The sequence below is a fragment of the Scophthalmus maximus genome, chromosome 3, assembly GCF_022379125.1.
Source record: "Scophthalmus maximus strain ysfricsl-2021 chromosome 3, ASM2237912v1, whole genome shotgun sequence".
NCBI classification, from domain to species: Eukaryota; Metazoa; Chordata; class Actinopteri; order Pleuronectiformes; family Scophthalmidae; genus Scophthalmus; species Scophthalmus maximus.
Genome location: NC_061517.1, coordinates 24,364,298 through 24,385,906, shown reverse-complemented (window position 1 = coordinate 24,385,906; position 21,609 = coordinate 24,364,298). Strand labels below are relative to the sequence as shown.

Sequence of the window (21,609 nt, the reverse complement as noted above, 5' to 3'; positions counted from 1 at the left end):
CTCAAAGCTCTGTGGAAGTTGACACCATCTCCGAAAATATCAATTATTCACCAGATAGCTGACATCAAGAAAGTGAAACAACTTCTTTTAAAACAGCAGTTTATCTTACACATTTATGCCATCGGTGTCACAGGAGATGTGTCGTTTTGCTGTCAGGACTTGGGAGGACGGCGTATAACTGAATATGTTTTTGATCTAATAACAAAGATGTTGAGTGGTTGACCTTGTGGTGAAAAGCTTCATGCCTCATTACAGGCAGGCCCCGAACTCAGGCCATAGAAGAACGCTGGCCTTTTTTTTTAGGTTGTTTATTAGTGTAATATCCTTAGGCTTAATACATTATCAATGTCAGCTGATGTGTGGCAAAGGCACAAAGACATGCCTTCAGCTGGAGTGCTAAATTGTATGCTTGATTCATTTTCATGCTCATATTGCCTCTAATTCGACCTGCAACATCAACATGACTGTCTCCACACTTTCTTGATTGGAAATAGATCTAGAATTTCTTTTTTATCTCTGACTGTGATAAATTTCATAGATCGGGGAGATGCTGGCACACTAGCAAAAAGATATTTTTTCACCAGCACCATGGACAAAGGGGAATTTATTCTCCTCGGAGGTTTGCGGAGGAGAAAATGGAAAGCATAAATGAGGCAAAGTGTCATCATATGGCTTTTTTTTATTAGATTGTTAAAGATAGATCTAATTTTATTTTGGGCTAATCCGAGGAACACTATCAGCCATTGACCGAGGGTGTCTTATGACTGACTTGACGTACTTCGCTCAACAGTCTTGTGCTTTTACTCTGCAGCTTCAGTTCAGAGACGAGGCCAAGTCCGGAGACAGGGTAATTTTTGTAACGCTCCTGCGCCCACTGTTCAGTTCATGAACTTCAGCGCCCCACCTCCCCCCTTTCCCCTTCAGCTCCTGGAAGCACAACTATATTAGTATCTCCCAGAGAGCGTCAAGCGGGTCTGCTGCTTCTGTTTACAGGCTATTCAATCACTGTAACTACTAGTGGCAGACTGATTTTCTTGGAAACACATTTTCCACAGTCCCCTTGTCTCCTTACATGCCAGGTATTTATCAAATGAAAATTTGGAACTGTCTGACTTGCCTGTTTTTTACTAGCCGTGTCCTAGAGCTGGGACTGGTGTATATAAAAAAAACAACGTTGTAATATATGCACTGCAGTCAAAGATGAACATAAAAGTATCCCAGAATACCGTGAGATTTACACTCCGTCAGAGGGAGAAGCGGTTACTTTTACAACGCCATCGTGTGGAGGTAACATCTCACAGCTTACAAGTAGTCAAAGGGTAAAAATGGGTCATTTGTTTTTATTTGCGTTTTTAGCTCTCTGCGACACGGAGAAAACAGCTGTTTGCTCGGAGCAACAAACCCGACGATAAAAATAGGGGGGTGCAGTGTCAATTTTGCTTTTAGCCTACTTAGCATTGGTAGCTGATGGAAATACCACAGCGTGCCACCTCATATCACAAATGACGTGTGTGTGTTTGTGTGTGAGTACACACGAGTGACCTCAAAAACTGGCAGCAGCCCCTTTGAACAGCTGGTTTTCTGCCAGTGTTTTTTTTCTTGCAAGGCTGTGAAAAAAAATGAGCTGAGCTGTGTGGTGGCTTGTAGCACCTTAATGTGACATTAAGCAGGGTGACCGGGCTCATGCAAGATCGATGACTGTTGTCTGTCCGACCACCACAACTTTGCGTCTTTAGCATGGGCCGCATGTTTTCAAGGTCACGGGTCGCGTTCACAAGCGATGTACTGCACATGCAGCCTTTTCACACTTCCATTTGGTCATCACCTTCAGTCAAACACAGGCTACAGTAGTGCTGTGTAGCTTATTTTGAGGGGCCCTAATGCAAACACTTAGTGTCAGTACGCCACAAGGCCAGCAACAGCCCTACCCCTAACCCCTAACCCAGTCAAAAAAATTTCAGATGTGGCACTAACGTCCACTTTTACTCAAAGATGCACTGATAGTTCGAATTTGCCGGTTAAAGGTCAAAGTCGCAGTGGCCTAAAAAAACAAACAAATGTCTAATAGGACAAAGTGACATTTTTGTAACCCAAAGGTAAAGGGTAACCTCACTGTGACATCATAATGTTCTACAAAAACACTTTTCTGGCCACTATCAGACACCATGACTCAAGAACAGAAGGGCGGAGGGTCAGATCATATGTACACATTTAGTCAGATATTGAACTGGTGACAGTAATCTCCTTTAGTGTCCACATTGAACCTGTGGTGTGTGTGTGTGTGTGTGTGTGTGTGTGTGTGTGTGTGTGTGTGTGTGTGTGTGTGTGTGTACAGATCTCCTGTGCTGCCAGATTGAGTGTGTGTGTGTGTGTGTGTGTGTGTGTGTGTGTGTGTGTGTGTGTGTGTGTGTGTGTGTGTGTGTGTGTGTGTGTGAAGCATCCAAGTTTAAGAAATTGTAGCTTTTTCGCAGCAACAGCCTTCCTTCAGAAATTGTCTACCATCACATCTTTGTGTTCTGTCAGGATTGGCCAATGAGTTTGACTCAAACGAAAACCTTAATACAGTAGAAAAGAAGAACACAGTTGTCAAACCTAAACAAAGTCAAGTCAAATTGGATTTATTTTCATATTTTAATATTAAAAATGACAACACTGTTAGTGTTTAGACAGGCTTGGCTGTAAGCTTGACCGGTTGGCAAGTGGCATAACAACCGTGAGGCGGTAAGTTGAGCTTCGCGTCTACAGAGTCTGTCACGGCAGTGTGAAGTCATCACTGAACTCTAATAAGGGCCAACGTGTGAGACCCCACCAGCATCCATGTGATGAACAACGTGCAGGGGATTGCCAGGGAGTGTCAGCGTGTTTTCAATCACGTCTGTTCGGTCCTCATCTCTTTCAGGGATTGCTCTCTTTTTTTCCCTCCTCGTCTGCCTCCCCCTGACATGTCTGTATACCCAGCATCCCCCTCTGTAATGAGGAGCGTTCGTTCGTCAGCCATGTTTAAACTGCAGACAGAATTAGCTTGGCTAAAGACTTAATGCACATGCACAGTCACCCCATGCTCTGTTTGCTGTTTCCAGGCCACAGATTGACAAGCGGCTCCACGAGGCTTCCCCTCTCCAGCTCATTCTCTGGCTCCCTGGGCTCCCCAGACCTCCTCCTCTCTTGTCCTCATTTCGCCTGAATTAATTGAGTTCTCATTTTTGCGAGAGAGCTCACAGGAGGCCTGCGTGAGGAGAGAGGGAGAGTGATAGAAGAATGAGAGAGACAGAGGGAGATCAGTAGCAGAAGCCTAGGGGGCATAGCTCTCCCAGAGGTAGGCAGTCACCGGGTTCCTGGGGGATGCTGAGGCCCGTCTGCAGTGACTTATATCTTTATCCTCTCAATAGTCGCCCCTCAGCACTTCAGGGAAGGCCTGTAGGCTGGTGGTCAGGGTCAGGCAGATGTGCTTCTTCACTCCCTCGCAACCCACCCTGACTCCAGGGAGGCTGCCACCTAGTTTAAGTTCTTTGTGTCTGTAATGCTAAGAAATAGAGGGCGGGGGGGGGGGGGGGGGGGGGGGGGGGGGGGTGTTTTGGATTAAAGAAGCACCGGTAGATTGCTTAAAAAAAAGTACTGGTAAGAAAAACAGACAAATTGACACATGCACCACCATATGTTGCTAGCCATGAACCTCGCCAGCGAGCTCGGCAACTGCCAAACTAGACGACACAAAAGTGGATTTTACTTAAAGGGGCAGTAAGCGACTCTGGAGAAAGCTTGTTTGTTGTCTCTGTTGTTCTGGCCGGGACATGCACACGGTTCCTCGGTGTGGGAGACCGACGCACTAACCACGAGGCTAAGATCGCAGCGTTGCAGGGCCACCCGCCAGCGCGGCTCTTAAGGTGTCGATTATTGTATCGTGAGTTAGCTTTAGATAACCAATCTGATAAACAATAATGACCCACGTCTTAGCGGTACAAATTACGCACTTTTATTGAAGGAATTACACAAGCAAGTACATAAAGATAACCAAGGTAACGTTGTGGGCACAGTGCCGCCTAGTGGTGTTTTTGTAACCAATAACACATAACACATACATTACAGACAGAGTGATCTTTACAAACTGCTTGTGTGGTGTGGTCCGCACCCTTTTTTTGTTTCCGCTTTACGGAGCCTGGGCTGCGCCGAATACCCGGATCTTTTTTGGGGGGCGCACACCCACACAGAGCCGACAGCCAACGGACGGTGAGGAAACATTCGCTGATTTTTACAAAACGTGCATTGCTTTAGAATCGCGCACTGCCCCTTTAAGTGAAAGTAGATTTCAGAAAGCCCCGCGATCAGCCAACACAGCTCTCATTGTGCACGGCGACACACGCGGTGCCTTCACAGACTCAATGCAAACTAGTGCTAAATGTGTGACCCAAGAATTATTTGGTCTATGCTCTATACAGATAGTCCAGGGGGGAAAGAGGAGGCATGATGATTCTTCTCTTGGCCCCAAACCCTTCCAGTTATGAACCATTACAACTTCTCCCCGTGCAATATTCATGCACGGGCAGATCACTCCTTCAGATGTCTTAGGTTGCTGTAAGTTGAGATAAACACTTGCTGAGTTTTGGTTTTTTTTACAGCCAATGGCCCGCCTCTGTTCCTCAATGTCACTGCCATAGCACTCAATAATTCAAAGCTTGGCGGTAATGAGCTCCCCGTAGGCCCCGTCCCCAAGGAGCCTCCCCACTGTGCCTCCACTGTAATGTAGTTATATCTCATGTCAGCTTTCAAATCAATTACATTTCTATCTGATGGCTATGTAATTGCGCCTGATTGAGTTTTTGGCACGCCAGCCAAGTGTGCGGTTTTCCAAACTCAAGCCAGTCAAAACAGGAAGCTTCGTCAAATGAAACTGTATTTCATCCTGATTGAGGCTGCTTGCATGATAAGCGCAGCTGTAATTATGATAATAATAACAATAGCAATCTGTGTTTTCTCAGCTTTGTTGTGAGTTTTTTTCCCCCTCTCCTTGCTCCAGATGAAATTTTGCCCCAAGGACTACTAACAACATTTGCTTTACTCAAGATTCAAAGGCTGATTTGATCGTTTGTAGCATGTGCAATTTAGTAGATTAAATGCAAAGCATAATGCTTTTGTATATATGTCGGGAGTCTGTGTTTGTAAGGCTGCAGCAGACATTTTCTGCAAGACTACCCTTTTTGCCTTTAGCTAACTTTACACGTTATGCTTAGATTTTGATGCTGGTCATGTGTTGTGCCATGAAGTCGTACTGCCTTATGGCAAACATAATATAACATCACCTCTATACCTAGAACACCAAGATGACAGTTAAGGTCAGAGCAATGTTGTCGTGATTGTCAGATCTTTTGAATGACACAAGATTGGATGGATTTTTCGAAGGATTGATACATGCATATGGATGGATGTACGGATGGTCGGATGGATGGATGGATGGAAACACAGATGGGCGGATAGACCAACAGAATGCATGCCCGGATGGACATGGGGAATACTCTAATGGAACGGCATTGAGATAGATGAGGGGGAGGATGCTGTGGTTAGGTGCATCAGCAACTAAATAGTGATGAATTGTGGCCGCTGTCGGCGGCACTAAGTATAACAGACATAGTAAAGCGGGCCGGCTCATCCATAATCAGACAGACAGAGATTGTCTTCATGCCAGGGAGAGAACTTCTCCCGGAAAATAAAGCAGCGAGAGGATCCACCAATCTGTCTCTCCATCCTCACTTCATCATCCCTGCACTTTTTTATATCCTCATACTCTCGGTGTTCTTGCCCTTTAAATCTCTTCACTTGTATTATTCTCCCCTCATTTCTCTTCTTATAGCCTTGCATCTCTCCCTCTCTTTCTCCCTCTCTCCCCGACACTGTCTTTTGTGTTAACAGCCATCCATTTTTTCTCCTTTTTTTTTCTTGCAGTGGGGGAGCCACTGGGTGCACATCTACAGTACAATCTTGCCTTTCATTTCATGGCTTCTGGAAATGGATGTTTTACTGCCTTCATTAAGGCATGCAGCAGTCAGCGCCGTGTTTTCCCTCTGAAGTTTAGCTCCATGAACCTCGCCATTAGAGGACATTATGGCCCCAGATTTCGGGGCACAGTGGAACACTGTATAATTTGATTAGTGTTATTAATCAAGTGGAATACCGCTACCCCCCACCTCCCTCCCCCTCCTCCTCCCCTGTTTGCCATTTCACTTCTGCTTTCAAACCCGTCAGACGTTGCCTTCCCTCTTCTTCCTCCTCCCCTTGTCCATGCACCTCTCCATCCCCTGCAATACAAAAACACATGCAGGCAGAGTGACAAAAGGCCTCATGCCTCCCCTTTTAAAAACAATGATTTACCACTTGTTTTTTTTTCTCTCGCTCCGCAACCCCACCCCCCTCCAAGTCAGCCCCCCTTCCCCCTTTAGCCCAGGACATAAATCAATTGAGATGAAAGTTCCATAATTGTGCTTGCTGGGAGGGATTTGAGCAAAATTGCACTATGAATTTTTTAAAGGGAATTTTTACTGGCTGTTCGGCGAGACTTGGGCGGCGGAGGAAGGTGAGGCCACGAGGATTTATGGGCTTGGATTCTTCATTACTGAAGTCATTTTCCTGCAAATGATAGTGCAGTGCCCCGGAGGGGGGAGTGCTGCCCGCCTGGGAGAGTACAAACCTGCTTAATCTTTCGTGGAGAGAGAGAGGGAGGGCAGCTCACAGTGCTAATATCATCTGTAAGGGACTGAGACTTCATTTGTTCACATCCAAACTGCCACTAGTATATATGTGATTCATAGTAATTGATTGCCCAGATTCATTCCACGAGAAGCTATACAAGTTGATTTCATTAGCAAGGGTGGTTTTCGTTTGAAATGCTTGGTAACAGAAAGGCTCTGGGGCTACTTTGTCTTTTACACTTTTTCACAATTTATGTTTCCTTACTGTCAGAAATTTTAGAATTTCCGAATGACGTGTCTATTTGCGAAAGGTTGTAGATATGCTGGCTGTACACTACAACAGCTGAGGGATCATGGGACTGACATCACATACACTATTGTATCATAAACATGGTAGTGGGGAAGAACAAGGGATTTAAGGAGAGACATGGTCAGTTTCGATGTTACCTAATGCTTTCTCCGTTTTTTCTCTTTGCTGATGACATCCTTTCATCTATTTGTTGTGTTTTTTTACCATCCACATTTCTTACCATCCTCATGATAAAGTCCTGCTTTGCCACGCTGTCATATTGTTTGTGTTTTGTTTAATTTTTTCAGAAAGGAACTTACCACCTTTACCCTTTACCTTTGGACTACCCCCCCCCCCCCCCCTCCTCTTTTTTAACCGTCCTCATTCCAATATGGTTGACGTTCTGTCTCCATCTCTTTAGGTGCAGCCAGCAGCAGTGGCCCTCCTCAAGGTTAGTGTGTCCACGATGCCAGGTCTCATTCTGTATCCTGCCTGCCGTCCACTCAATTTTACAGCTCAGTAGGTTGAGAAGCAGCGGGGATAAATCTGCTGCAAAAAGAGGAGAAGGAGAGAGAGGGGAGGAGGAGGAAGGGAGTAACAAAATTATTGCGCACCCCTGCCGCCGATTGGAGGGGGAAGCTCATTCCAGGCACACTAACAACTCAAGACAATTAGTCACTTCTCACTAGGGCAGAGCTTAAGCTCACTTGAGGACTAAATGGAGGCCGGGAGTAGAGGACCCACTGGCATGGCCGAGCGCTGCTGTTACGCGAGTGACTCAGTGGATAAAGAAGCAGCTACTCAGGGATGAAATGGCTCTGACTCCCTCTCGAACAGATCCTCTGGAGTGTGGAAACTAATAAAAATAAAATAAATGTACAAAATAATCCACGTTAAAAATATTTGTGAATAAGAACTAGGGATGGCCCGATCCAATATTCCATATCGGTATCGGGACAATATTGGTCAAAATGACTGGATCGGATATCGGAAGACATAAGAAGTAAAATCCGATGTGATACATTACAGTAAACATACCAAATAAATCCCTATTTACATATATAATAAGACTTGAATGACATTCCGGCATCATATTTTTATATTAATTTATTATTATTTAATTCACAGTTTACAGTTTAAAGTTCTGTGAGAAATAAAACAGCAGTATTCCATAACTCAGTCATGTTGCTGTCTTATGTGTGTCTTCCTTTAGGGGAGTTGATTATTTTTCTTACAGTTGAGTGTGAGGTTTTAGATGGCCAGGGTAAGCAAAGTGCATCCTGAACAATGCATTGTTAATATTAATTTTTACGAGTGGGGTAAAGATTGTATCAGATTAGTATTGGATCAGTATCGGCAGATACTCAAGGTTGCAGGACATTGATGTTGCCAGATTCTAATGATAGGAGCACATTTTACCAAATATGACAAAAATTAGTATATTTTCATCTATATTAACTGGTAAAATATTCCCCAAAGATTTAAAAAAGAAAAAAAAGAATACAGCAAAAATTCATAGTCTGCGGCCAAAAATGAGCCCCGGAGCTTCAGCCACCTCATGCTCCCGAAACTAAAGAGGAGCATGACTAAGGTGGGTGGTGCATGGAGGATCAGGGGGTGGAAAGAGAGAAAAGTTTGTCCTGGGCCCTCTGCGGAGACGCAGCGTGACCAATTGTGGTGAAGGGGATGAATGAGGCCATTCACTGGCCCTAATGAAAGGGCTCCTGCTGGGCCCTGAATGAGGGTGGGCGCATCTGCACCACATAGGCGTGCACAAACCAGTGACCTCGAAAATTACCCAGGAAGCACTTTGGGACAGTAACCCCAGCAACAGCCCGGGGTTCGCATGGTAACCAGGCGCTTCAATCAGTGCCTGGCAGTTTCTTAAACAGAGCAAAGTTTTTCTCTGTGTTGAAAGAACTCAGTGTGAAATCAAATTCGAGGGATACCCCCCAGCCCCAGCTCCCCCCCCCCCCCCCCCCCCCCCCCTTTTTTTTTTTTTTAAAAGAGGGAGCTGCCAATGATTGTCCCTTGTGAAAATGTCCAGGAGCTCTCACCATCCTCGAGAGGTGTGGGATGCAGCCCTCAGGACTTTTTCCTCTCAAGACACAAAGAGCTGTTTGTACATATGCAGTGCCGTATGTAGATTAATGAGGTTCAGAGGCCGTGCAGCGACAGGTCCAGAAGGCTGTGAGACAGATCTGATTATAGATTATAAATAAGGAGAGAGAGATTCCCTCACCCCCGGGGACTGGACATTAACTTTACAAGAATCTTCAAGGATCTGGTTGCCTGGGATTTTTTTTTTTATCCGTGTTATTTGGTTTAATATATTCCGTCTTGATGAGCCAGAGGCGTGCAGGTCATTGAAGTTCCCTTCCCGTCTCCGTTCCCTCACGGAACTTTTGACAGCGTGAAATGACAATCCGCCCCTGCACGCATCTCCCACGTCAAAAAGTAATGAGATTGTGCTGCTGGAAATATCACTACAAAGCATCAGGCCTGCACTCAGGTCTGACTGCACCTTCAAACGGCGCTGTCTGCCAACTCGCCTGCCTCGCCCGCCTGCTGCAAAAAAAGAGACGAACAAAAAACAATCAGAATCAGAGACGTGGAAACGGCAAGGGAAGCTCCCCGCGCTGAGACAAACGAACACGCCGGGGCCTTTCATCCTGAGAGTGATTAGCCATCCGAAACGTTTTTAAAAAACCCGGCTTTGAGTGTGTTCCTCAAACAAAAGAGAGTTCCATTGAGGAAGTGGTGGGGAGATGTTTCTCGCTGGGAAGCGCCAGTGATCTAGTCTCTAATTGTGGAAACGCTGACAAGGCTGGTGTGGCTGGGATCTTTTTAAGCGGGGGCTTTTTGCTGCACCCTTGTTCCCCTTCCTGTCACATCCACCACTAAAGGCACCAGGAACAAAAGAAAGGCCCCTCAGATTCTGTTCTTACATGCATCTGCCTATTGCTTTATGCATAAATTCAGGCCTAATTTAACGCACTAATAGGCCCTGACGCTGGGCTAATGTGACCAAAACGACACTTGGGGCGGTAAATGCAGTGTTTGGCCGCGGATACGTCATGTTATCTTACGTAGCTTTCGATCTGGTTAATGGCTGTCTTTGTCTCTCTCTCGTGTTCTTTCATATTTCATCGATCGAAGTGTCTCGGCTTCAGAGAAGACGCAAAGATTCTGACACACGGGCAATAGCGTCACCCCTTCTTCCGCAGTACGGCAGGAACAAAGTCATTCTCGAGGCCTTTGAGTCGAGTTCAGTGGATTCTGCTAGCAGCTCTCAGAATTTGGCACAGGGAAAAAACTTTTTCAGATCCGCCGCCGTTCAGAAGCTAAGTTGTCGAAGGTTTCAGAAACAGAGGCAGTTTGAAGAATCAAAGGATCGGCGACAGGGGGGCGGGGGGGTAGAGAGGAGAGGAGAGAAACCCAAGCTCATAAAAATCAGTATTATAACAACATTAATTGATGCTGCTGAGTGCCATATGTGTCGCCATATGGAAGCGCTGCCCCAGAGGCCTGCTATAATAGACAGCCCGCAGTGGTGCACACAACTTGGCACATTTACAAACAAGGGAAGTCCCATTAATATCAGCCACGCAGGCCGAGCAGGAGACAGTGAGACGGGGAGACAAGTGAGACAAGTGAGAGGGTGTCGGAGGCAGGGAGGGAGGGAGGGGGGCGAGCGAATAAAGAAGGGAAACCGAGTTACCTCGTGTTTCGTTTCATTTCCATCCGCAGTCCTCCCCTCGCACGACACCGTAACGTCGATCAAAAAAAGAGATTTACTCTCTGTGCGGAGCACTACGCGTCCGCGTCCCCCCGCTCCCCTCTCCTCGCACGGTTCCCTTAATTACAGTAATAAATGGCCCCTCCCTTCTGGCTTGATCAGACCGCCCTCCGTCCGCCCAACTGTCACTCCCACCGCAGATGCCCAGTGGTCCTTTCGTCACACACACACACACACACACACACACACACACACTTCGGCAGGTCAGATGATTCATGGCACCTTGACAAAGGTGGCGTTAGCAAGCTCTGTTTAACCTCTTCCGTGCCTCATCACAGGGCAGCTGTTATTTACCGCTGCCGTCCACAGCCCCCACAGCTCGGTCGCTCACCCGCTGCGTCATGCCATGTCAAATATGAGTGGTAAATATTACATTGTTATATAAATTGTATTAATTTCAGAATGTTCATATTCAGAATAGGGAGTTTTAGCTTGCGTCATCATCTTTAACTGCAATGGCAACAATTTTTTTTCCTGTAAACTCCATTTTGATAATTGTCTAGTACATGCAGCTAATGATTATTTTCATTACTGTATAATCCGTCATAATAATAATCTTTTAATCACCGTTTCCTCGCATGTAAGAGGCCAAAAGTTAATGATATATAGTTTTCAATTGATGGATACACTTGTGGAGCGTTAAAGCTGCCACTCACTATGTTCTGGCAGCAAGGTGGCAAAAAGATCCTGTCGGATATCGTTGAAGTTGATGCCTCCATCCTGTAAATTCATGTAGATGTTCCCTCTCATGTCGTTTGACGTTATCATAAGACCCGTTTGTGTCAAGGGATCTGCAGGCCGACGTATATCTGCCTTTACTGTCCGACATCGCCGGGATGTTTTCTCACCGAGCTTCTTCCAACTCCTCTGACGTGCCCGGAGCCGGCTGGGAGTAAAACAGGGATCCGTATGAAGCGGAGTTGTCAGCCGTTCTGTTGAGTTTCATGGAATGTGAGGCGAAACAAGAATAGCGTACAGCTGTTTCCTCCTTGACACAGGGGGAGGCAGGCGAGCGGCAAACGGGGAAAAGGGGAGGGAGGAAGAGGGAGACACGGAGAGCTCTCTCTGCTCTGTGATGTGCACTGATGTAGCTGCAGCTCTAGGTCAAACGCTGCCAGTGTTTTGTGTTCGTCTTCGTCTCGTCTCCCCAGTGCTCCTCTAAATTATTCACAGCCCCAAAGATGTGCAATGTGGCCCGCCCCCCCTCCCTCCCTCTCGCCTCCTTCGCTCCACATTGCTCCCCGTCTCTGATTCTCCGTTTCCCGTCCATGCCTTTTTTCTCTTGTGACGGCTTGTTTCAGAGTCAATGAACAGAAGTTTCTCATTGCAAGCTGGTAAATCCCCCCCCTCCCCATCCCCTATCCACTCATCTTCCATCAGCCACCCACCTTTCATCACTGACTTCATGTCTCACACTCCTCCTTTCATCCCTGCTCATCCCTCACTTCCCTCTCCCGGCTGCCAGACTAGAGCCAGTTTTTTTCTTCTTCTTTAAGGGGGGAAGCAGCCAGCTGTTTGCATCGACTCCTCTGTAGTCCCTGCCTTTCCCCGGCATCTCTCTCTCTGCCTCCCTCCCTCTCATTTCATTGGATCCGCGATCTAGGGGTCGGGCTGACAGGGTGTCGTCCCCCCCCCCCCCCCCCCCCCCATTGGGTTTTTTTTTTCAACTCTTTAACGATTTTCGGTGACTTTGTGCTCATTTTATCTCGCCGAGTTTAGAGATAAACCCTGAGTGCACACCAAATCCTCAGGCCAGTTGATGGCACTGATTAGAGATGTGCCTGTCAGTCATTTCCCCTTTAACGGACTTCCAGTCCTGTCAAGAGAGGGGAAAACACTAGAAATCAAGGACATGTTGGGGCCATGTTTAGGCTACATGGTGATACCGATTAGTATTCATCAGCCATTAAAGATCTCTAAAATATTGACTATAACGCAATCTTAATTGAGAATTGAGAGAGACTATTATCTATATCCCGACCCCCAAGGTGGGGCACGGCAAAACGCACAAGCACCATCCCTGTGTCTCGCCCGCTTTTTTATGACTGATTATTATTATTGTCATGTTAACCAGGAAAATGCAACTTTTAAATCCCGTTCGGACAGCAGGGGTCGGGGGATGAGGTGCGCGCCCCGTGCGGCCACCTGAGAAGAGAGCAGGGCGGTTGGGAGCGGTCGAATCCGGTTCCAGGCCGTTGCTACAGGACACTCGTTTGCAATTCTGTACCCTGCCTACAATAACGTTTGATCATCGCAGAGAGGGGGACAGGAGGTGCAGGGAGGGGGAAGGGGAGCTCTCTCCCTCTCATTTTGCCCCCCCCCCCCCCTCCCTCAACCCCCTACCCGCCCTCTCGCAATTGCTGTCACCCAGTATGAATGCCCCCTCTGGCCCGATGACAAGTCTAGCGTGAAGCGCTTGGCTGCCCCCTGAAATTAGCAGTAGAGCCCCCCGGCAGCACATGCTTCTCATGACCAGCACACAGTGGGCCGCCGCCAGATTCTTTTCATTATGGCTGTGGCCTGCCAGCCCCCTGACTCTACCTCCTTCTGCCTCTCCTTCCATCCCGCCCGCCCTCCCTCTTCTCCTCCTTCCCCCTGTGCGTCGGCCAGAGCTTAGTAAACAGCATCTGTAGTGCTCATCACACCACTGTTGTAGGGAAGAGACGGAGGGAGCCAGGCTCTCTGCGGGTGTCGCTGTTATTTCTGCGTGTCCTCGTCCTCGTTGCGCGCGCGACGCCTTTGTACACTGTCATTTTTGGGTGAACGCGTACAGTTTGCATACGCCCCGCATATGTGCGGCGTGTACACGTGTCTGCGTGTTGGCTTGACAGGATTAGAGAGAGTGCGACAGAGCCGCTAGTAGCAGCACAGAGAGCGAGAGCGAGCGAGAGAGGAGGGGAGTAGCAGTACAGAGCGATGCCTGGAGGCTCAATCTGTTCCTCACTGAGCTACATCAGTGTTAGAGACGGTGGCTCGGGCCGCGGGGAAGCCTCCACTCGCTCCATCAAACTGTCAGGCAGTCAGCAGAGCTGCACAGGGAGACTCTCAGCTGCCCCCGGGGCCACTTCAAGTCAACATCCCATTTCCTTGCCTCCTCGCCTAATTTCTCCTACGCCCCGACTTAAATTTCCAATGCCCAGTGTCTGCTGCTACAGCTCAGCCGCTCCGGGGCCCGGGGCCATGTCAAAACACTGGGAGGTGCTGAGGGCTGTACGTGTGTGTGTGTGTTCCCCTCTGAAGACAAGATAGCGAGGCAGCTACAGTCACACGGTCAGCAGGGACAAGAAGAAGCTGAAGGGAGCCTTATGAAAGACGAGCAGGAAAAAAAACAACATTAATCAGTGGAGCGTTTTTTTCTCTCATTCTCTCTCACCTATGTCTCCATTTTTCTTCCATGACTATATTCATAACACAGTTGTGTATTCCCCGTCCCTTCAGGTTTCTTTTCGGTTTTCTTCTTTCTCTCCGAGCTGAATAAATGCTCCCTTTTCCCTCGTACATCTGCCATTACTGTCTTCCTCTTTCCCCTCGCCAAAACTCCTCGGCGGATCACACCGGCAGCCCGGCCGGCTCTGTCACTCCCCCGGCGAGTGCTGAAAGCAAAGGTTGAGGGATTTCTTGTTGGAGAGGACAAGGCGGCCCTTTGATTTAGTGAAGAGGGGGGGGACAGCTCTTCGAGTTTACCCTCCACGACTATCACCATCAATCTGTCTGTAGTCCTCCTCCCCTTCCTCCTCTCCTCTCCCGCCACATACTTTGCATGGAAGTCGAGCCCTGCCAGGTCTCAGCGCTGTTTACATGGACTCTGGGTAATGTTAAAGTCTGCTTAGCTTGGCCCCACGTCAGGACCATATCTTTCCTCACCCTGGCTTGATTTACATGGCCCCTGCTGACTCTTCCCTCAAGTGTGTCAGCCCTGAACCAGAGGCCTCTGTGTCTGGCTAATGCAAGAGGCATTTCTCCTTCCCTCTCGTTCTCTCTCTCCGTCCCCTCTCGATGGGCCTTGGTGAAAGGCGCTTTTGCCGAAGCCGTCTCTCTGTTTGCACAGCCTCCTAGGTCCCGAGCTCAAATATGTTTTTTAACGCGCGAGCCTGTCTCGGCTTCTTCTGCTGGTCGATATCATTCCTACCCGGCGGAGCTTTTTCTCTCAATCTCATTCCCTCTGGAGCCTACATCTTCGCCGAGATCAATACTTTCCTAATCCAGAGCTCCTGGGCTGACCCAGGGTAATCAGCTGACTTCCCATGCTGCCTGCCGGGGAGGTCAAGGGTCAAATGGCGGTATAGATTTGATCCTGTGATCAAATCACTTTGCTTGGTGGTGTTTTCAGATACACCTAGTGGGGTCAAGAGCAATCATTTTTTTCTCTCTCTCTGTGGTTGAGAGAGTCATATGCAGTGGTGCTACACGAGCCATGTAAACCCTTATATTAATACAGCGCCAGCACTCAAAATACCACTCCATTTCTTGTTTTGCCCCAGTTAGGTGCACAGTGTATTTATTTCTTTACGGGAACTCTTTTGGTCCGAACCCACATGCCAGCTTACACACATGTAAGCACATCCACCTCCTCAGCTTCTCAGTGACTCACGACTTTTTCTAGGTTTGTTCCGGAGAGGATGGGAACATGAGAGGGCGCAACGAAACATCTCACTGACGTATTATGAAATCTCAGTTGAAGCAAAGCCATTGCCGTTCAGCGCGAGGCCAAAGAGAACTCCAGGCGTCCTCGTCAGGACAGCAGGTTCCCCCGGTGCACCTGAGGCCCCGCCTCCACGCTCCATGGCCGTGGCACTTTCGTCCCCCACACCTCATCCCAGCCTCTGCAGGAGGCAAATTGCGGCAGGAAATTGGTGTTGTTCCACTTGTAGCTGCCACTGCTTTGGTCCTCTCGACTATCTAAATGGACCATTACCCCCTCAGTGTGCTCTCACACTAGGAGATCTGGGTTTGACAGTGCTTTCTCTCTTACAATCAGGGGGTATCTCAGCCTGAGCCCCTGGAGAGATGTCTTCTAAACCAAAGCCGCCCCCCCCCCCCCCAGAAAGAAGTTTTTTGCATTGTGGGTTTTAGACCATATTCTCTTGGACATGGACTTTGGTGACTCAGCTGCTGTCTCACTGTTCTTTGTGGCCATTTAAAAAATGTTGGACACAGTTTTGTTTTTGGTTATTGTCGCTTAAGGCATTTTTGATTCATGGCATTCAGTCACTGCTGCAAAGATGTGTAAATAAATATGTTTTAGGAGTCATGGTGTAGCAGCCATATCCAAAGCTAATACTAAAACTGTAAGACAGCTGGAAACTACATTCTGAAGTCCTTTGATATGTTACAACACAATCTGGCACAGTGACTTTGATTAACAGTCGAGTTTTCGGCACAAATTTTACATTCAAAGCACAAATACTTTAATGTGTATTCTCTCTTTTTTTCCTTTTATTTCTTTTGTTTGATTTTGAGAAGGAATTGACAGTGGTACATTCCTTTTTTCCTCTCTCTCTAGATTTCTTGCCGTCAATACGGGCTTGCAATCAGTATTCATACAGACAGTCGTTGACGCCATGCCAGCGCCTGCGTGGCTGGGCGAGTTCCTCCTCGGCTCCTCTCCCTATCTCTCAGGGAGAGTTCATGGCAGACTGTCCTCCGAGTGTGACAAGTGGAACTGCGTGATTAATTTGGCCAGTCGTTTTAATGTGCTCCGGGACGCGCAGCGCTTATTGTCCTCCCCCTGCACGTCTATCGGAATCTGCCAGAGAAAATATCCAGGAGACTCGAGACATCCATCCATCCCTCCCTCTCCATCTTGCTCCTCGCTGCCCGGCCCTGCCTCATTTCAGGGCGAAGTTACAGGGTCGTCGAGGGGCGGCCAGCCCAGGTTGAGGCCCGACTCCAGCCAGGGCCGCTGGTGGAATACATTTCCCGTCTCTGACGTGTTGAAAGCTATGTAAATGTCAAACGCATCTGTCTGATGTGTGCTGGCTGAGGGGAGGAGGGGATTGGGGGGGAGGTGGGGAGCTGGGAGGGAGGGCTGTGGAGTCCCCTGTTACCCCTTCGTAGCTGGCGGTTGCCAGGTGCAGATGTTGCTGCTTGCTCCCTGCCTCTGAAGAGCCAGGCAGTTTTCTTTTTCCTTCTCTTTTTTTTTTTTTTTGGGGGGGGGGGGGTTGTGAACATCTACGAGAGACACAAACCACTAGGGGTTTGGCTGCTGTCAGGCAGCTTAGTGAGCGAGCGTATCTCTCCAAATTTTAACAATGTCCCCTCTGACCACCAGATGCGCTGTTTGGGGAGGTTTCTGTTTGGGGATGTGGTTTTGGATTTTCACGACGTTGTCGTCATGGGTAGGCTCTCTGAGAGTCTGCTCCCTGCTGTGGATATTCGAAGACGCATTGGGTGCTAGAGGACGTGGTTCCCCTTCTCACACCCTCGCGCTCAAGAGAACATCCGCCAATCTTGTACTTCCGTGGGTTCATTTATTCCTTTTCTTTCGCTCAAACTAGGACCAACACGTACGGTACACATGAGAAAACCTGCTCTAACGCTATTTACGTTAGAGCACTGCTGTGCTGTGTCTTTCTCTGTTTCTGTATGAGCTGGTATTCCTCTTTATGCTCCGCTTGCGGTGTACGCTCCTTGTAAAAGGATGAGCAGCATGCTGTGCTCTTCTGATATTATTTTTTCCTCCTCGCCAGCTCCAGCCTTGTGAGGCCTCATCTCTTGTGTGATGGTTACCGCTACAACAACAAGGCCAAGGGTGCGCCCGGGGAATAGGCCGAGCCAGTTGTTCGTCGCCGTCACCCAGGGTTTAAACTCGTCCCCAGTAATAGAGAGGAGCTCACACCCGCTGTGATGCGCCGTCATCCGTTCGGCTGCATGCTAACAATACATTTACACAGGTTTCCTGGGGGGGTAGGGTGAAGTTGGAGATTGGATCAATTTTCCCTTGCTTTGTTTTTTTCGTAAATTGTAGATGGGTCCAGATGGACAGAAGCATTATTTCGATTGTGATGCCTTTCAGATAAAATGCTGGAGTGGTAAGGGAAGAAATGGCCGGCGATTACAGGTTGTGATGTGCCCGTAACAAGCGGTTTCGTAATGGCGGACAATTAATTTGCCCAGACTCTGCAGCGTGAATGGGGAATTGATTGACAAGAGCCCAAGCCACTTTCTCTCTCTCCTAACGCCCCGTACTCTGTAATGAAGGTCTTTTGGCGAGCGAAAAGCCCAGAAAATTTGGGTTTCCCAACATTCCCCAGAAGAAAAGAGACATAGAAATGTGCCCGATATTTCTAATTCACCCAGTAAATCTGGGTATTTGCTTACTGTTCAATACGTCACATACGTATTTCCTCATTTTATCATTATTTGTCATTACCTATGATGGGCCAAATGGTTTAGAAAATTTTTAAAAATTAAGAATTTCGAAAAAGGAAACATTAATTGTGCAGTCGTCAGGCCGTTCTGGCATCCTTCCAGGGATATTTTCGACGTTATTATGATGGCCTCTTCCTTTGCTCTCACACAATTTTTCGCGATGCTCGCTGACAGTCTCCCACATCATAAACAGCGGTGTCTTCAGCCCTCACACCGAACGGCACTCTTAAAGTATTGCTCTTCCGACAGGTGTACGTTTTTTTTCTTCTTTTGTCTGCAAGAATGCTTCGTTCTGAACAATAGGAGCTCAGGCATTTCTTAGAGTCATTATTCAGCAGGCAGAGATGCAAACACAACAATAAACTCTCCCAAGGGTCACAGCACTTTTTCACTTGAAGTTATTTTGCCATCGTGGACGCCTGCTGTCTCCGCAGCAGTGGGACGAATCACGGGGGCATGGAAGCCCCCCCACCACCACCTCCACTCTCCTCTCCTGAGAGTTCTTGGCCAGTGAGCCCTTTGCACTGATTACTCTCGTTACTTAATTATACATTTGGACCCACCGCACTTGCGACAAAGGGCCGCTGTGCCTCCATTGACCCAGCTCCCTTTTCATTGTGCCCAGCCCTGAAAGGGAGTCAAACAAAATAAAGAGGGTCCACTTAAATATGTTGCCACAGGGACTTAATTGACAGATTGAAGGCAGTTTTTTCACCGGGGGCCCTTCTCCCTCTCTATGTGGCTCTTCGCTTGAATTGCTCTGCAACTCATGCATCCTGCTGGGAGGTCCAGGGGGACTGGCCTGCAGTTGGACCACTCCTGTTTCCACAACTTCGCCATCCACTCTCTCGGGGGGGGGGGGGGGGGGGCAGAGTTACCGGCCGACAACGTTTAGCGACAAATTATCGTGAGAAGCGGAAGCAAAAGGCCTCGTGGACTGGATTTGAGTTCAGAAATGTGGTGTCAAATAAAAATAAAGATTTTAAATAAGTGAATCGAGAACTCCAGGCCAGTGTTATTGAATTTTACTTAAAATTCACACATTCTTTTAGACTACACAGGTGAATATAGTTCCCAGTATGTGTGAGTCTAATCATTACTTTTTTTATTATTTGCAAAAAAAAGAGAGATTTCTGCCTATGAACACATCAGGAATGAAAGGCCGTGGCCCTCGGTATCGGCAGTATTCTCTTCGTCTGTTTGTCAGTTACAAGGTCTGACTCTTTTTTTTTGTCTTTTTCCTGTTTTTTTAAAAAGGAAAAAGACAAGATACCTGAGCCTGATCGCTGTGCAATGTTTTCAAGTGTAAAAGAAAAAAAGGAAATTCACTTCTTGACTGAATACAAGTTGGTTTGGCCTTTGACCTTGCTCGACAGGGCATATTTCAGAATGCAAAGTCTCTTGTTATTTTGTCCTTTTATCCGTGCAAAAGTCCCACACGCAAATGAAAGACTAGTTTGTCACAAAGCGAATTTGAAAATACCACGCTTAATAGGTAACTTTTGAGTATTCAAAGAGCCCAAGCTCTGTGCATCCTTGAGATACTACCGTCCAATTCTTAAAGCACACTTAAAAGGCTAAATGACAAGCGGACGGCTGAATACAAAGTCATTGAACAGGCTCTTTATGAGAAAACTTTTGAAAATTTACAGCACTGAATTTGCGGACCAGAATGGCATTCTGTGCGGCAGCGCTGCTTTTGAAACTTGAAAAACTCGCCGACTACCCCCAGTCTCCTCTCCCTATTCATCCTCAGCCGTTTGCACTGAAAGCTGTCACTGAATGAGCGGTTGCGCACAAAAATAACATCTGCACTGATTATGAGCTACTGGGGCGGGGGGGGGAGCAAATGAATAATTCCTTATATTTCCCGTGTCTGTTTTCTTTTCTGTTACAGTGTGACAGCGAGAGTGACATTGACGACAAGGTAAGACTGCCTTTTCCTGTGTTTGTTCACCCCGCCACACGAAGTGGCAGAGAGATGTGAATAACAATTTTTTTTAGCTCTCCACTGAAGGATGGAGGCAGGCACAGTGTGTTGTAAGCAGAAAGAAAAAAATAAAGAAAAAAAAACGAGGGGTAAAAGACAGACTCTGCCCGTCCAACCGCTGTTGATCATCTGCATCTAACAGGGAAAGATAAAGTGACAAGAAATGTGAAATGCGGTTCAGGTAGGAGCTGGCTCTCCGTGTTAGTTTTCTGTTTTTTGCAGCATGAAAAGATGCGGCGACGCGCCGTCTCTTATTTTTGGAGCGCTTCACGTGCGAAAATGTTTTTAAATCGACCTTGTAGCCACGATCGTAGCACATGCCACACACAATAAGCTCTAGTGTGTGTACCTGTGTGTATTTGATCATATAATCACCTGTATCTGTTTGCCTCTGTCATATACACCTGATAACAATACCGTAGCTCCAGTGTGTCCTTGTAATCATTACGGTCAAGGAATTAAGGAACACTTTTTCCCGTTTCTCCTCCGGAATGTCGGCGAAATTTGGAAAACAGCTGGTCGTTTGACAAAGTTAATTAGAAAGCGTTTCGCAAAAAAAAAAAAACGTTTTTCACAACCATAACCCAATCAAAGATGGAAACCAGAGAGGACAGCAGCTCACACGTGCGGTTTCCATTCTTGCCTAGATGAAGTAACGAGAAGCCTATGAGACAGTCTTTGAGGTCCGTGAGCATTTCTTTTTTACTTAACGTACAGTGGCTGAATGTGATTGAATGTAATCCTGCATTTTCTTCAGAAGTTGTCGGCGGACATGGGAGAGGAGAACCGCAGGTTGCAACCCAGTACGCTGCGAAAAAGGCATGGCGGCGTTTTTAACGTCTTAGGCGTTAACCATTTTGACAATTCGACAGATGTAGTCCATCAGTTTCACTTCTGCGTGTTTGTTTATCGCAGACTCGGAGGTGGTTGGCTGATGGCAGCCACCTGGTTACAAGATGAAACGCCTTTAGGGGGAACCTCGCGCATCCTTATTCCTTCACAGTTTAGCAATTACTCCCTGGTAAATGAATGAGATAGCATGCCTAATCTCCTGTAAGCTTAGCTCCCAGTTCTGTGGAAATGTCTGCGGCGCTCCCCCTATAAATAATACATTGATAGCAGGTCCCAATTTGCATTAACTGCAGCCTGGCAAGTCAATAGGCTTTTATCTCTTCATTGAAGCGGGAAGGAACTGAGGGCGCGAGCGAGCCGACACCGCGGAGAGACGTGGCGGGCCTGTCAGTCTCCATACGGCTGCCTGGCATCACCGTGGGGGGCGGAGAGGGACGCTCTGGCGCTGAGTCTTTTTCCAGGGCCTTGTTTTCCTTCCTGCTCTGTTAGTAACTTGAAGAAACTCGTAACGTTTTCTATAAACTGTCACGCGTTTTGACATTTGCTGTTGTAAAAGTTTCATACTACAACACCAAAACAGCACCACTGAAAGAAACCTAACAAGCAATGCTTTGGCAGTTTTGTAGGG

At 47.4% G+C, this 21,609-nt stretch overlaps 1 protein-coding gene across 14 annotated transcripts in view; it reads left to right on the top strand.

The window, feature by feature from the left end:
• The window catches only part of fbrsl1 (fibrosin-like 1), a 279,461-nt gene that overhangs the window by 171,119 nt on the left and 86,733 nt on the right, over positions 1-21,609 (top strand). For 10 of the 14 annotated variants that reach the window (XM_047330730.1, XM_047330736.1, XM_047330732.1 and 7 more), the window contains 2 exons: positions 7,391-7,420; positions 20,037-20,066. The exons of 1 other annotated variant lie outside the window; for it this stretch is intronic. In XM_047330730.1, coding sequence (XP_047186686.1) covers positions 7,391-7,420; positions 20,037-20,066 — 60 coding nt within the window. The remainder of the gene's footprint in view (positions 1-7,390; positions 7,421-20,036; positions 20,067-21,609) is intronic. 3 more of the 14 variants (XM_047330738.1, XM_047330735.1, XM_047330734.1) reach the window with 2 other exon arrangements.